The 17447-nt window shown below is 38.1% G+C and overlaps 1 protein-coding gene across 1 annotated transcript in view; it reads left to right on the top strand.

The window, feature by feature from the left end:
* Window positions 1–17447, top strand: part of sema4gb (sema domain, immunoglobulin domain (Ig), transmembrane domain (TM) and short cytoplasmic domain, (semaphorin) 4Gb) — a gene marked incomplete at both ends in the record, with an annotated part of 35663 nt that overhangs the window by 3977 nt on the left and 14239 nt on the right. The window contains 6 exons of the mRNA XM_079261422.1: window positions 11042–11190; window positions 11587–11649; window positions 11902–12000; window positions 12967–13060; window positions 15252–15365; window positions 15610–15764. Coding sequence (XP_079117548.1) covers window positions 11042–11190; window positions 11587–11649; window positions 11902–12000; window positions 12967–13060; window positions 15252–15365; window positions 15610–15764 — 674 coding nt within the window. The remainder of the gene's footprint in view (window positions 1–11041; window positions 11191–11586; window positions 11650–11901; window positions 12001–12966; window positions 13061–15251; window positions 15366–15609; window positions 15765–17447) is intronic.

Raw genomic sequence — 17447 nt, 5'->3', positions numbered from 1 at the left:
TGAAACATGCCATCTACATAGTTTTGCATACACTACTTCTGCATTTCAGCTTCTTCTTTTTTAAACAGATAATAATTGTGTAACATGTTGTACATTATTGTTCATTTGCGATTGAGCTGAACTCGTTTTAATACCTCATAACGACCCCTTCGAAATGTAAAACCTTACTATCTTTTTGTCAAGTTTGCACGTTTATTTGTGCATCAGAGGCAATACATAGTTGTGGTTGGGGTTATACATTGCATGTACTCTGCTTACTGTGGGCATTTTTCTGTCCTGCAGCCAGAACTAGTCTATCATCTGACATTTTATTTTTCTCTTTGTCCTCATAGAAAGTTGTCCTTGACCTACTTTTTAGTCATTAGGGGAGTGCAGGATGTAAGAGTCATGTAAGAGTGCAGGATGTGCACGTGTGTCAGCATGCACTTCATCAGACTCAGAGTATTTAATCTGACTATGTGTGCCGTGCATGTGTTACACTGTTTGGGCATGCATTTACAAAAAAAAAATCTGCTCACATATGCATCCCCTGTCACTCTTCCCGTTGAGAAACATGTCACTCGGGAGGACATTGAGATGCACGCTGTCATAAAGATGATATGTGGGTGTCCACATTGATGGGAGATTCTGTGGGAGGACTTCTGTTGAGTTTCTGAGCCAGGATGAGGGGGCACTAGTTAATTTACCATGTGCTTTACTGATGGCCTGCATAGGTGGGAGGAAAAAGGACATTCTGTATCATTTGGAGCTCAGATATATGTAAGGAAAATCAAACATCATGGCTTCATGCTTTTAGGTGAAGACTTTAAGAAATTTACCTTCTAAGCATACAGCTGTGTCTAAAGTTAAGAAATCACACTAATGTTCTCATTATGGTTAACATTTCAATGTAATGTTTCAAGGATTATTTTTCTGATAAACTCTGGGAAACTTATCACCTGCAACCTCAGTCCCCTTTAACACTTTAACATCTTTAATGTCTTTTTTTCTGTTGAATTGGGCTCATTGCTGTGTTTTGCCCTACTTAAATCAGCAGAGGACTGTAATCATTCATTCATTAATTTCTGAACCGCTTATTCCAATTCAGGGTCGCGGGGAAGCTGGAGCCTATCCCAGCCGGCTTTGGGCGACAGGCAGGGTACACCCTGGACAGCTCGCCAGTCCATCGCAGGAGAACTGTAATCAGTAAAAACAAAAAAAAAAAGCTTTTGTTTTACTATTGTGTCTTACATATGATCAGACCTGAACAGTTAAGCAGAGTGTGGGGTTAATTTAGGAGCGCTACAGGATCAACCATTCTTTCTCAAGGCTATAATAGTGGTTAATTTCTCAGTGCTGTTCATAGCAACTTATTCTTCACACCTAACCTACTCCAGAACTAAAGACAGTTTATCTTGTGAGAATAAAACAGCGAGGAGCCATGCATTACTTGTTTTATACTCATCTACTTTCATATAGGATGTTTACTTTGGCTTCACCAGCTTCTGCCAGCGGACCTGGACTAATGTAGTTGTAAAATGTTAATTCACTGTAAGCTGTCAGGTGCTGCTCTGAGGTCTTGGAGTTACTATTATCATTGTGGTTGCAATAATGTGATCTTTTGTTGCAGTTTAAGTGTTTTCTTTAACATTAGTAAGCAACATAGGAAGAGAAGAGCCTTAACAACAACATTGGCTGCAATTTAGACTAAAATTTCACTGATAACACAATAAATGTGCCTGAGGGTGTTAGTTTTGGTTTAACTAGCAAGGCTATGTGACAGTGATTTCATACCACTTTGGCACCATTTTTTGGCATTTAAGACAAGGTATCCTATATAATATTATAATAGTTCAATATGTTTAACTCCCATACGGCACTGTCTGTATGTATGTATGTATGTGTGTATGTATGGATGTGACTCGATTAGAAAAATGTTATCTAATTATTAGAGGCTTTGTAATTAAATGATCTCAGTTAATTGCATTTTAATCATATAATATAATTTGCCCCAAAAAGCCAAATTTTCTTCATTTAAATGGATTTTAAGGGATGATTAAATCAAATATTAGTAAAGAAGATTAATATTGTAAAGTAAAACACTATTAATGTCTGAAAAAAATCCTTTTAACTTTTAAAACAGTAAAAACAGGAATAGAAAATATCCTTGGCCAAAAACTGAACAGACCCAAAGTTAAATTGTCATTTTAAATACTTCAGCTACCACCTGCAGCTGTTCTTTAATTACACAACATTCTCTCTAAGACAGGCTATTTATTTTCTTTATATCAGCAGGATAGTACAGGAGTTTGGTAATTTCTTAAAGGTAATAATAAAAACACGACATCTACAGACGAGATGCTGTTACTGCGCTCTTTGAGATGGGGCTCTTTTCACTATAGGGATGGATTTTTTGGCAGAACACCTGTCGACACCAGTTTTCAGAGACGTTGGTGAGAATAACAGAGGTACTGGTGGAAGTTTGAACAATGTGAGGGCAGGAAAAGAAACTACATCAACATAGCCTTCACATTTTTTTTTATTTAGCCTTAATCTTGCACAATATTATGAAAAGGTCTGCTGATTTAAATCATTGACATAAGCAGTAGAAACTCTGACAATATCAGAGCACATTCGTTGTGAGAGTGAAAATGCAGTATTTCCTTTTTTTCTTTTTTGCTTTAAGTTGTTTTCCTATATGCAGCGTGTTTTTATATATGAAGCGTTGTTGTTATAGTAGTAACAGTACTTACTTAGTACTTTTAGTGGAAGTATCTTGACTGTCAAAAAAGCTCAGAAATCCAGACTGTGGTGACAGAAAATAATGGATTCAGCAAATTACATAACACACAGCACTTCATATTTTCCACCTCTGCTTGTGTTCCTATCCAAGGACAGTTGTGTATATTTAACTACATGACACCGAGTTGTGTTCATTGCTTCTTAGGGCTGGTAAAGAAACGAAGACTCGCTTACGTAATATGAATGGATTTGACAAGAAGTGACAGTTCTTACACTGTCCAAAGAAATTAATTCAGCCTTTCCTTAAAGCGTTTTCTCCCCAATCTGTCTTGAAGCACGTGTGTTTGCATGTTGTGTGTCACATGTTAAACCATTGTGAGTCCAGTGATCAGTGAGTCACACAGGAAGTCACACACGCCGATGACTGTTGCACAGACACAGGCATACAGTGGATTTACTATCCTCTAGGACCCAACATGGAGGATTACAGTCATGTCTCATCGCGAGTATGCACAGTCTGGCTTCTCCACCTGTGACAGCTCAGTTTTGATAGGAAGTCATTTTTGCATAAACTACATGTTTTTCACTGCTTTTTAGGAGGTGATTGAAAGATATGTGAAGTACATAAGTGTGAGCAAAACTTGACAGGTTATCAAAAGGAAGAACTGTTTAGGCATTTTCTCTTCATTGAACAATTGTACTTTCAGAATTTACAACAACTGCACTAACAGACATACAAGCATATTTGTGCAAAAGTAAATAGAAACCAACCAGTGGACTAAGAGGCTTCGGGCTCACCTCAGTGCTTTGTTGACTTTCCTCATTGGTTCCACTGCAAAGTGCAAGGTACTGTGTGTGTGTATGTGTGTCTTGTAGAGACTAACTTATCACATCAGGGGACACTAGTCTGATTTTTGGCAAATCTATTGCTAGTTTGATCTTCATGCCTATACACCACTCTGTTAAGAAATAAGATTTTAATTTTGGCTCATTAATAAGCCAAAGCCTGGTTACTTATGTGTCTGTGAAGTCTTTGCAAAGGGCCTTGAGATGACATTGTTGTGAAGTGGCTCTATACAAATAAAGCTGAATTTAACTGAATTTTACTCCAACTGATTATTTTAATGGTAGCATCACAAATTTGAAAAGATTTGTTTATAGAATTATAGTAACATTTGTTTTTTTTTACCTAACTTTTACCAACTCTTTAATAAAAAACTGGTGTGTTGACCTGGAAGTGAATGTGTATTTTATGAGTGCTCATTATATTCTATCAGTTTGTTGTAGTTTCAGCTTAAGAAAGACCAACTTAAAGGTCTTTACACACCGGAGCCGATGTGAATAAACAACACGAAATTGCAAATAACTCAGTGGTGAATTATCAACTTTTCTCTCTATGAAAAACCAATTGGTCAATTATATATTTACTGGATGGGAATATTAAGAAAAATCAACCTTAGTTTGAAAAAATGAAACTGGCAACAATCACTGAACTTAATTTTGTCACTGATGGCAATGTTCACATTGATTCAACATTGTCTTGATAAAAATATTACCTTGCGAATTAGTCGGACGAAATATTCAGAGTAGATGTGTAAAGGCCTTTATTCTTCTAAGTCTTCACATCTAAAGCTGTAATTGTGGCTCACTGGTTAACAGCTTTTGTGATTCAAGCTGAACATGCACGTGGGTGTCTTTTCACTAAAGGTCGAAAGGAATAAAACTACACACCATCATGCCAGATCTGAGACCAAGGTCGCTCTGCTTCAGCTGCCTTGAGGTCAGGCTCATTTTGTGCCACTGCAGTCCTTCTCGTCAGTGCTTTCCTTGTTATATCACACAGCAACTATTTTTATAAGATAGGAACCAAGGCTTTTGCTCACTCGTGGATGACGCACGAGTAGCGGGCTCTTTAAAATGCCTTGGGTGCATATCTCGCTGTAAACGTGATCCCAGAGAACATGAGTTTTTTTTTAATGCATTTTTACATGTGCATGCATGTTTTACATTTATTTTTTAAAATTTGCAAGGCTCATGAATCACAGTTTTGTACACAATAAAATGAAAAAAATCTAAATTTTTAAAGATAGTTTTACTAATTCATAAAACATAATTAACTTACCATGTCTTTGATTGCAGCAAAATGTCTAAAAACAGTTGGGACAGGGTCATGCTCATCATTGTGTGGCATCTTCTCTTCTTTTAGCAACAACCTGTCAACATGACAACTAAGGGGACAAGCTGCTTGGAGAGAAATGTCCCATTCATTCTGATTTATGATTCTTGCTACCCTACAGTGTGAGGTCTTCTATGCTTATGGTTTCTAACCTGTGTTAGGACCCGTCCCCTATCAATGACTAATTTAGCATCCATCTTGCATGCCACCTGACCTGTTAACTCTCTCCAGTCAGCAAAAGACAATCTTAAGGTGACTCTTGTTTTGTCGCTCTCACTTTTAATCTTCTTGAGTTTCTTTGCTGAATCAGCAACATTGTGTGTTCAAAACAGCCAGTGTGTTTTCTAGCGTGAAGCGAAACTCTGCTGCAACGTCACATCGCGTCCTGGATGATAAAGTTGTATGTTGCAGTTTTTCAGCCTTGGGACACTACTGGGTAGCAGCATCTTCTAAATGCACTTGATATATGTCACTAGGGGTGGGAAAATCTAATTAAAAAATTGAATATCGGGGGTTTTTTGCTTCACAATTTTAAAATAGATTTTTTTTCCCCCCCAAATAAATAAAGATAATCCAATATAAATTTTTGTCATTTTTATTGTTTTTATGGATGAAAAATTACTAAAACGTTATGTACATTTTTTTATTTTTTGTCTGTGTTGAATCACCTGAGCTCTTTTAAAGGTAGAGTATGTAAGATTTTCAATATTTTCAAAATAAATTAACTATAAAAATAACTACAATCATAATTAGATAGTTTAAGGCCATTTATTGCAGAGCGGCTCTGAGCTACAGCTCACAAGCGATTCCTGCCCTCATTGGAGCTGGCAAGGAGGAGGGGTGAGGGGGTAGTTTTGCTCATTACTGGCAACCTGTGGTCGTTTGTGGAGGTAGCAGTTTTGTGGTTTTGCACACGACCTGGTGTTTGCCACCTGGTGGTGGAAAGAATCTTCTTGAAATCGTACATACTCTGCCTTTAATGTACACACATTAAAGTGAAAATAGATAATATAGCCTGAGTAAATGGTACACAGTTTATAAGAATCACTACTGTTTTAGAGCAATATGATCATTTTGGTAACGGTTGTTGTTAGCTTAAAATTAACATTGTAGCTGCTACATGTGTTTTTTTTCTTCTTCTTTTATCATTTTTTAGCCAGTTCAAACTCACACTAATGATTATGAAGGATGTATTTTGCAATATTTATGAAACCACAAACCTCTTCCCCTGAGTGAACACTACATGAACGGTCTGATGACATTGTCGATGTTGCCGAGGCTTTTTGATACACAGTGGCTACCGTTGTTACGCGCATGTGTTAGAATTGTAGCGACGATTCCGACGTCAGGCAGATGTAAATGTTACACAATGTCCCTTTAACTCCACAAAATTCAGCAATATCGAGGAATCATGAGAATCACAATTTAAATCAAATAAGTACCCAAAAAGTCGGAATCAAATCGAGACGAAAGCATATTGTCACACCCTAGATGTCACTGTCATCGAACAAGACTGGAACGTGAAGTTTTAAGGCCAAAAAGTTATGTCATGTGTCTTTAAGAGAATGATGTCTGAAAGCAAACTAATACCTGATGAATGTTGTAACTCTCACTTGAACAGGGTCCCGAGTCATATGGAGACTTGAGGATTGGTAGGTGTGATGCACGCTAACTGTTCTGTTACCAAAATGCCGACGACATGTCCAGCATTTTTTTCAATCACTTCCAATTCCAGCCTTTCATTGTCCCATCCTAACTTTTATTAAAAATGTTCTAACCAAATTCAGTTAAGCTACTATTTTCAATAAATGCCCCCTTGTCTTACTTTAAACATTTGACATGTTTTCTATTCTCTATTACAAAAAAATGTTTATATAATTTTTTAAATCATGACATCATCTTTATAACTCATTTTTCACACCATACCATTTTTTATTAGACTTGAATATGTCTGTTAAATAGAATATATTCAAGTAAAATGCCTTTTTAGTGGATCTGCTTGTGTATCTGTGTGGTAGTAAATATCCCGCTGTGTTAGTCAACCCCATTTCTCATAATAGCTCCCCCACACACCCATCAGATGAATCCCTGCTGGCATGACCTGACCTTTGACTTTGTTAGAGGAGCTACTCATAGCTGTTGTACATCTAAGACAGACTCATGTGAGAAATAATATGTGACAGTCAAACAGTCTTATATTTAAAAGTAAAGGTTTTATGGTTGTGGCAAGCAGCGAAGAGCGCTCTTAGAGACAAAACTCTAAAAAAAAATGTGAAGTGTCTTTTTTTTTTATTCCCGTTATGCAGGCATGATGGATCCCAGTATGATATAAGCCCAATTATTGACCGGCCAGAAGCTTCCTGCAGTTTCTCATTGTCTCTTGTATGAAAAGGTTAGAAGTGCGGAGAGTGATTGGCAAAAAAACCCCCATCTGATTCACTCTATGGACTGCTGGACACTGTATTGGATCGCTACTCTGATCACCCAGTGTGTCCATGTGACAGCTAGACAAGCTGACAATCATGTGAGGAAGTAAACGCCTTCCATGTGATGCTTTAGAAATCCCAAACTGTTTTCATCCTCTTGTATCATGCAAGATCAAACGTGCTGGGAGATTCGCTGTCATCCCCATTGTCATCATAAGCACTGTTAAATAAAGCAGGAAAAGCATGAGTTATACTGTAGGTGAGCTGGTGGAGGTGAGTCACAGCCTTTAAGAACGTGTCTGAATGTGTGTTAGCTCACAGTTTATTTTGGATAAGTTTGCTCCTAAATTGTAGCTGGATGGTCATCGGATTAGTTTACCAGGTAATTACAGTATTACCTCCTGCATTATGAATGTGGACTATTTACTCATTACTGTTTGTACCAACAAACAATCCATTCATGTGACAGTTTTTTCATTAGTTCCTTATTTAGTTCCTCATTTCAGTATTTTTGTTTTTTTTGTGTTCTTTTGCCATTCATGGTTTGGGGAAATTCTCTACTAATAGCATCCATAATACCAGGTATCACATAGTATTACATAGCATCACATAGCATCAGATAGCATCCCATAGTATCAAATAGCATCCCATAGCATCACATAGCATCCCTTAGCATCCCATAGCATCACGTAGCATCAGATAGCATTCCATAGTATCACATAGGATCAGCTAGCATCTCATAGCTTCAAATAGTATCCCATAGCATCACATAGCATCCCATAGCATCACATAGCATCACACAACATCAGTGGGCAGACACACTGAGATGTGCTGTGACATGATTCACCTTTATTTGGTCTGTGTAAATGACCAAAAGCGGAACAAAGGTGGCCTGATGAGAGTGTCTTTGTTGCACTGATAAAACGTAACTACAGTGTGAAAACAGCGTCGAAGTTTCAAGTTATTTTTTAAATGTCATCAAGCTGGCTAGAAGAATAAAGTCCAGGCTGACTTGAACAAGCTTCACAGTACAACCCTTATATAATCTGCTTCTTAGAGTCCTTTGGCTTCCCATTTTCTCTTTATTTTCTATAGCTTGTATGTCAAAGCAGCCTTCTTTAACTTGAACTTTTTGTAATGCTTGTTGTTCTCATGTATATTTTTGCGTTGTGGTCCTCCCTTGAATTAATCATGACATATTTTTTATTTTACATTATAAAAAACATTCATAAAAAAACAATACTTCAGCTTGCATTGTTGTAACCATCCACTTGGCAGTTACAGTAGTTGTCATTCTTTCGCACTCTCAGCTGTACTGGACCCTCCTTGCTCCATGGAAAGTACAACAAACAGGGGAACAGATTAACTGTGACAGACCTGTAGGCCCTCACACCACAATGAATCGATTGGCTTATGTAGGTTGCCTTATTCCTGGGAGCTGTGAAGAGCTGGTTCACAAGAGAGAGAAGGAGGGGGAGGAGGTAGTGAAGACTCGTGGAGATTAATATGCCCATCTGTACCCTGCTGACTCATATTCCTCCGTGAAACATCATTGATACCTTCATTTATCCTGTTGTTTTCTGATGACAGCTGTTCTTTGTGCATGTGAGGTTTTATTGTTCTAAGTGTCAGAATTAGTTATTCAGACATTAATCAGTGCAAATCAAAAGCTCTGTAAACCTACTTCTGTACTCAGGAAGATTTTCTGCACCCAAAGGAAAAAAAAGACAATGTCCTCCTTTCCTCTTGTCTCACAGCAGCAGTGCAACCTGCCCCCATTTCGGAGGTTCTGCACTGGGGCGCCCTCAAATATTTAGTTTTGGTGCACTATGCCAAGTATTTTGCAAGAGACGAATAATCAGTTTGTCTATACCATTTAAAGAAAACCACAACTGTTCACCATTTTTCACTTTATTAAAACATACTCTCAGTGGCTGTGCAGTAACCCTTATTTGCCCCACTTCTTGTATAAATCTCACCCATCACCCTCATTCTCTCACACACACACACACACACACACCAGCACAGCAGTCATGATGTTGTGGCAGCACTGCTGATATGATTTGGCAGTACTGGGGCACGATTCCTGCTGAATGCCCTAAAATCTTGCTTCTCCTGTGCCCCCCATCCCCTTTTTGTTCCTCTACATTAGTTCTCCCAGCGGTTACTCGAGCAACCCTCTCTACCACCCATCACCACCAACAGCCCACTCCCACCATCCCCCAGATCTGTTGTGGAGTCTCACACTCAGTCACGCTAAGCATGTTCATTAGAATTTTCCAGTTAATGTTAAGTCAAGGCAGAAGCTTGTATGGCACATATTAGCTGTTTACAGAGTTTTTTTTTTTAGAGCCTGTGGGGTAAAGATTAAATTTACGTGCAAAGATAACCCACAATCATTTCAATGTTTTTGAGAATTTTATTTTCCTTCATTCAGCTAATAATTTTTAAGAGTGGTGTACTCTAAACATTTAAGCTCACTAAAAGTATGCTAACACAGAAATTGTCACGGAGTGGTACTGTAGAGACGTGGACCCAAGTGCACAGATGGAGGCAGACTGCTGAGAAGTTTCCGGGAATTAAGTTTAATTGGGTTAAACCAAGGCAGACAACTGAACTTAGACACCAACTCTAACTCAAGCACACAAAGTGGACCATCAAACCAAGGGGTATGAATGCAGGGAAATCAAACAAGACACTGGTGTCATGAATTAACTAATGAGTCCAGGTGACTCTCATGAGTAGGAATAAAGGCTAAACAGGAAACAAGATGCAAGGGAACTAAACAGGGATGACTACAAACTAAAACAAGAAACCAGAGCTAAAGATACAAAACAACCATCATGACAGAAATATGGTAAGCACAGAAAAACCTCACAAGTCAGTGATGATTCCCTCAATTGTGGGTGATGTTTACCAAACGTTTCCAATATATCTGCAACACACTATCATCAGGACCAATCCGAAGGTTTTCTTCCTGTTAAAGGGGAGTTTTTTCCTTCCCACTGTCGCCGCGTGCAGCTCAGGATGGGGGATTGGATCGAAGTCATGACTCGATGCAACCAGTTGGTTTCTATTATAGGATATGAATGAATTGGCTCAAAATGATGTGTATGTTGATTCGTGTATATAAAGTGCCCTGTGACAATACCGTTGTGAAGTGGCGCTATACAAATAAAGATGAATGGAATTAACAGTTGTTCCATAAATGGCTTCTTTCACAGTAAAAAACTATTGAATCTGAAGAAAGAGCTAAAAAGTTCTCATAAAAAGCAGTTTTATGGACTACAGTCAGCTTCAGCTCCTGTGGTGAAGAGGGTGGAGACTGCCTCCAGAAATAATGGAAAGCTCCCTGAAGTCAGAACGGTGCAACAACACGACATGCGTTAAGTGTTTTAATGATTAATTGGTACAAAAGTGCATAGAAAATAAAACCCACCCTTTTACACGACTGAATAATGTTTTCTGGTTTAGCTTTGGTTTTCACTAACGTAAAACAAAATCCGAGGCAAAAGCAGTTATCTTCATTTATCTCTATCTCACTTCAGCATCAGTTTCTTGTGGCTGATAATTGTAGAGCCCCGTGTTTTTCTCTGATTTAACACACTCAGAAAAACAGAAGCATGGATTGTCACTCGATCTTCTCTGTTCTGATCACCGACTTTAACTTTGCAAAATCTTTTGACCATGTGAATATAACATGGTCATATATTTACAGGTTTGTTAGGGAGCGCTCGTTTCACCGGTTCGTCCCAGAACTACAGCACCTTGCTACTGGAGGAGGAGGCCGGTCTGCTGTATGTGGGAGGCAGAGGAACTTTATATGCTCTCAACACCTCCAACATCTCCACACCTGGAAACCTCGCAGTGAGTGCCAAGATGCAAATGCCACTGACAGAAAGAAACATCTAAACCAATTTCTCAAGTTTTAGAAGACGTGTTGAAAGAGGACGAACTAATAATAGCCTTAAGCAGACTGAATAAATCCCATTGTGTTCCTCCAGTTTTATGGATATTGGATTAAATGCACCAGGCGTTTATTCAAGGGTTACTCACTGAGAGTCAGAATGTAGTGATGCAGCCAGAAAATTGAGTATGCTACCCTTTTCTTTTCTCTCTTCCTGTTTATCATGCACGCACACACTTGTTTTCCTCCATTTATCTCTGCTCTTGCTGTCTATCTATTGAGCCAATTTATCTATTTGTCCCTTTTTTATTTGTTGAGCTAAGTGAGTCATGCTTATTACCCCCCATTGTTTGCAGATTGATTGGGCAGCTTCCCCTGAGCAGAAGAAGCAGTGCCTCAACAAAGGCAGAAATAATCAGGTACAAGGCTGCAGCCTCACTCCTGTTTTTTTTTTTTAAAGGTCTTGATGTGTCTATTTATCTTAGTTATTGTTTGAGAGAACAAAATAAAAACCAAAAAGCTACGTGAAGCACAGATTGTACATGACATTAACAAAGCAAAGCATCCTTGCATCTGCCTTGTGATTACCTTCCTAAAGCCCAGAGTCACTAAACTCCACTTCTCCTTTGTTATGCAGCCAGAAATAACATGTTTTTCTCTGTTCTGTGCAGACAGAGTGTTACAACCACATCCGCTTCTTGCAGCGATTCAATGAAACTCACCTGTACGTCTGTGGAACCAATGCCTTCAGACCTCTCTGTGCTTATATAGTAAGAGCTCCTATGGTTTAGGGTACATTCACATCAGCCTTTTTGATTCAAATCCGAGTCCTTTTGCTCGGAAAGTCCACTTCGTTTAGGAAAATGTGAACGAATTCTGATTCGGTCCAAAGAAGAGGACTCGTCTACAAACGCAGGTCTCACTGTGTTTCAAGCGGACCAAATACAGGAAGCGGACTACAGGAAAAAAATCACTTCCTGCATTTGACATAGAATTGCATTGTGGGTAAATGCACTGTAAAGGTTCAGCATGTTTGACCAAAGTGCAGTGTGAACGCGATCTCGGTCTGAATGGATACACCCCCCTACAACCAAGGCCGGATTATCCAATGGGTATTAAGGGCACAGGCCCAGGGGCTCACGTCCACTTGGGGCCTATATTGGGACCACGTAGGGCATATAACAGCAGTTTGGACATTAAACAAAATGTACATAAAAGCCAGATAGTTACACCAGTGTCTAGTGCAGGGGTGTCAAACTCCAGTTCTCGAGGGCTGGTATCCGGAAGGTTTTTGTTGTTTTCCTCTTCCAACACAGCTGATTCAAATCAATTGGACCCAGCAGCTTCTTGTCAACCTAATTATGAACTTGTGAGTTGTGTTGGAGCATGGAGACAACAAAAACCTGCAGGATACCAGCCCTCGAGGACTGGAGTTTGACACCTGTGGTCTAGTGTATTGTAATTGGTACCAGTGGCTGAAAGATGTTAGAAATGCTGTTTAACAGTGTATCATTCACAATTTTTACAGTGTTGCGGTGGGGAAGGGGGCCCCTGGAATACTTTGGGCCCAGGGGCCTGTGCACTTTTAATCCGGCCCTGCCTACACCTGAGCCTAGTCCCCAATCGAACTGAGTCTTGCGGACTATTCTGATGTGAATGCACCCTTAATTTCACTACAAAAGTCTCCCTTGAATTGAAAGGAAATGGATTAAGTGTCCTGTGTCATCTCTTGTAAGGATGCAGAGAGGTTCAACTTCTCTTCGGGTTTTGAAGAGGGCAGAGACAGGTGTCCGTATGACCCAGCAAAGGGATACACTGGACTGCTTGTTGGTATGTTTCTCAGATCTCGTTGATTCATGCTGCACTGTGGGGGCAGAGTGAAAGCAGAGCAGGAGCATAGGATGCAATGTCTTCAAAGCAAAAGTCAGTAAAGACATATCCTGAACAGAAATGAATGTTTAATATAACAAAGGATACAAAATTGATAGTATCAAGTTGACATTTGGATCTACTGATGAAGCAGAAAAAAGGAGAAATACTTATACTTACTTTATTGAGTGTTGCAAAATATCCTTACTCTTATATTTTTAAAATATCTATAGATTTTTTTTGTGTGTGTATGATTTGAAATTGTAAATGAACTGTGTTTTATAAAAACTGGTTTTACCAGCGTGAAGCTGTAACATGCAAGCATTTCACTATCTAAACTGTGTGAAGACTGTGAGTGAAGGCATAGTGCAGTTCTGCAAGATAAAAAGTAAAAGATTGAGCCTGCAAAAGGGATTTAAGTAAAGTCCAGATTCATTCATTCATTCATTCATTATCCTAACCGCTTAATCCAATTAAGAGTTGCGGGGAAGCTGGAGCCATCCCAGCAGTCTTTGGGTGAAAGGCAGGGTACACCCTGGACAGCTTGCCAGTCCATTGCAGGGCCACACAGAGACAAACATCCACTCACACTCATTCCTATGAGCAATTTAGAGTGACCAATTAACCTAACATGCATGTCTTTGGATGGTGGGAGGAAGCCACACATACACGGGGAGAACATGCAAAGTCCTAAAGTCCAGATTTTTATTTTTTTTTTAAATGATTATTTACTCCTAAAGTTTTTTTGTTTGTTTTTTTTGTTTTTGTTTTTTTTTTCAACATTGCATTGATTTTCAAGGCCTCATTTTGATCTCAGAAGCCCTTTTTTGGATGTGGTTAATGTACATCCTGCTTACTTTATTAGAAACATCAGCAAAATGAAGTCAAAATGAACCCATATGGCCAAAATGTATACTTTGAAAATGCTTCTATTTTAAAATCTTACAGTATTGCCCTATATTTTTATTGGAATCTTTAAAGATGATTGAATACATTGGGTTAATTACGTCTTGTCCATTTATATGAATTAAGTAAAAAAAATTAAAAGTATGCTGTGCACAGGCGTTACCTAAGAGATGCTAATACTAATAGTAATACTTTGAATTATTCAAAGTATTAATTTGAATATTCAAAGTATTATTTTAGCAGGCTTTTTGTCATGTTAATTTAATCATGGTTTGCTTTCTTTAATTAAATCGTCTCATTGGCTCCACCCCACTTCTCATCTTGATTTATGAACACTTCATTAGCTCATAATTCACATCAATCTAATTTAACAGATTTTCTGCTAAAATGGTTGAAATATAAAACATTTGGACTGAAACTAGAGTTGTAGTTCACTTTGAATAAGTGTACCATATTAAGTTCTACATCCACTGATGGATTTTTGAACTGGGAAACTGCTTTTGTTTGGGGGCCATTTTTGTCTGTTTTTGAAACAAGGGCAAAAAATTGAGAGTATACCCACTTTTTGAGGGGCCACTATACCACTGCTTGCAAGTTACGTCAGCTTTGACACTAGTAGGTTAAGAAACACTGAAAGATGTCTGAAATAAGTCAATAATGAATATTATATAAGGCTCAGGGCTGGGAAATCGAATTAAAAAAAAAAAAAAAAAATCAAATATTGGGATTTTTTGCTTCACAATTTTAAAATCTTTTTTTGTTAAAAGAAAAATAGATTTTTTTTGGTTTAAAAAAAAAAACAATTATTTTTTCAAATAGAAATATTCCACGATAACATTTTTGTTTTTATTTATCTTTTTACTTGTGTTCTTCGATCTTATATCAGCAGAATGATGGTTTGGCTACGGTGTTGTCTTATTCCTAATTAAAATGGAAAAAAAATAACTTGCAAAAAAAAGTTTTGTACATTTGTTTTGTTTTTTAGTCAACAAAAATCAACATCGAAGAATTGTGAGAATCGCAATTTAAATCGAATATTCACCCAAAAAATCCTAATTGAATCGAATCGGGACAAAAGCGTAACGTCACAGCCCTATGAAGGATGTTTTAATATGCCTTTTGTAGAATTAATTTTAACACTTTAGCCACAGTGTGATATGTTAGAATTGCATATGATTAACTTCAAATGTGTTTATTCATTTCTGTCTCAATCTGTCCTCCAACATTTTTTTTCCATTTTAATTAGATGGTGAGATGTTCACAGCTTCTCAGTACGAGTTTCGCAGTTCAACAGACATCCGCAGAAACTTCCCCTTCCCCACTCTCAGGACAGAAGAAGCCCCCACCCGATGGCTTTTAGGTAAATACTCAACAATCCTCAGACACACAAAGTAAATTTGTTTAAATTCAAAGCAAACAGGCATTTTATGTCTCACTTGGAAAGTAAAAATCAAACAGAAGATACGCTGGAGCTATAACTGGTTTAAGCTGTGAGGATTCAATCATACTTAAAAGCTTCATCTTCAGTTTCCAAGGAGACACTTTCATGGCTGTTAATAGGTCTGTGTTTGGACATGTTGGTCTGTGTGTGTCTGTGTGTACAGAGGCAGACTTTGTGGGCTCCGTACTGCTGAAGGAAAGCGTCAACAGCTCTATTGGTGATGATGACAAGATTTACTTCTTCTTCACTGAGAGAAGCCAAGAGCAGATCGCCTACCCGAGCCAGACCAAGGTGTCAAGAGTCGCCCGAGTCTGCAAGGTCAGAGAGTGCAACTAATCAAAACACCAATAACCATAATCATATTAACGATTTCGCTTGCGAGCTAATTCAAGAAAAAAACAGATTTAACGTCCCTGCAAGGTCGTGGGATGAAAGGGTTGGAATAAAGGAGGAAAAAAGTTGTCATTCAAAGTGCAGAAATTGCGGGATTATTTAATGCTTTATGTCAGTGATGCAGGGTGAAATGAGCTGCCACTCTTCTCCTACAGTAATTTCAGCGTTGAATGAAGTAGCAGTTGGGCGTCTCTAATCACGGCTTCTTCCCTGACGACGACTCTGCACTGCTGTTGCTAGGCAAACAAGAAGTCTAGAAACTTCCACTTCCAATAGAAATCCCTCTCCCTCTTTTTTTTTTTTTTTTTTAAATCACCAGATCAATTTCTTACTGTCATCCTCTTCTCTTTCCCCTCTCACTTCATTTAACTTTATATCAGGGTATGTGGTCCAGGAAGCATGGTCTTCAACCAATCCTAGTCCCTTTTTGGACCTCTGTCCTTTCTTTTACTCTTGCATGAAGGGGTAAAAGTCTCACAGTGCTGCTGTGTTGAAATTACAAAAGGATTTAAAAAAAAAAAAAAATATGACAGAAAAACTCAGTTGGTGATTATATGTCAGCTTATGCAAGCCTTTTTTTTTATAAATCTGAAATGAATCTAAAATGAACAGAAAACATTTCAAGCAACCCTTTTAAAACAGCCAATTCAGAAGAGTTCAACAAATTTAATCCATCAGTAACCAGTAGTACTTAGTAGTACTAGTAGTACTCACAGTAATAGCACCAAAATTAGGTATAAAGTAATAATTTACTATTTAACAGCCAGGATGTGGGTCAAAAGTGGTCCCAGATTTATGGGTCTGCTTGGCCACTTGGCCTGTGTTACATAAATTTAATCTGTTTCTGTCAGGATCAGCCAAGTCTCTCTGCAGTCCAAATATAAATAACTGAAGGGACCAAGTGTACAAGCTACACATGTTCTATATCAATTTCCATTCTAATTTTTGCTAGATTTCAGGGGGCTTTAGTTAAAGTTTGTTGCAGGGCAGTTATCAGTATAATCCCACTGGCCTTCCTTTCTTACCACATTATAGGTGTTTTAGTAGATTTTGATGGTTCCAAGGATGTTTCTTTGTGATAATTTCCCTTATAGCAGAACAGTGACAGTTTTAAAAAGGAAAACTTGCTTAAATAACAAGTGGGATCTTTAAAATATGATCACTTTACTACTTATTAGTCAGTATAGGACATTGCTGTGTTGTAAATTCCCACCTTACTGAAGAGTAACTGCATTGCAACAGCAGACTATCATTGTTGGAAATCACAAAAAATTATTTAAGCTACAAGCTGTTTCAAGATGCAAACAGCGGCATCAAGCTCTTATTATGTTTTAGCAGAAATTAAAACGATAAACACTAACATGAAGACTCACAGCTTAAGTTCTGCAGGATTTTGTGTAGCGTCACTGTAACTGTTTTATTTTATGTGTTATACAATTAATTTTATCCAGAAAAACTTAGATTGTCATCCCTCCCTTCCTTTTCTGCAGTTTCTACCCTGGTATTATTAAACGACATTGTTAAACTATCCCGAAAATGAAAAATGTGGAAGATAAATTTGTCAACTCACATTTTTATAACTGTTGCTTCTTTAATTTGGTGCATATT

This window comes from Telmatherina bonti (assembly GCF_933228915.1).
Source record: "Telmatherina bonti genome assembly, chromosome: 21".
NCBI lineage: Eukaryota > Metazoa > Chordata > Actinopteri > Atheriniformes > Telmatherinidae > Telmatherina > Telmatherina bonti.
This window is presented reverse-complemented; position numbering and strand designations above follow the sequence as displayed.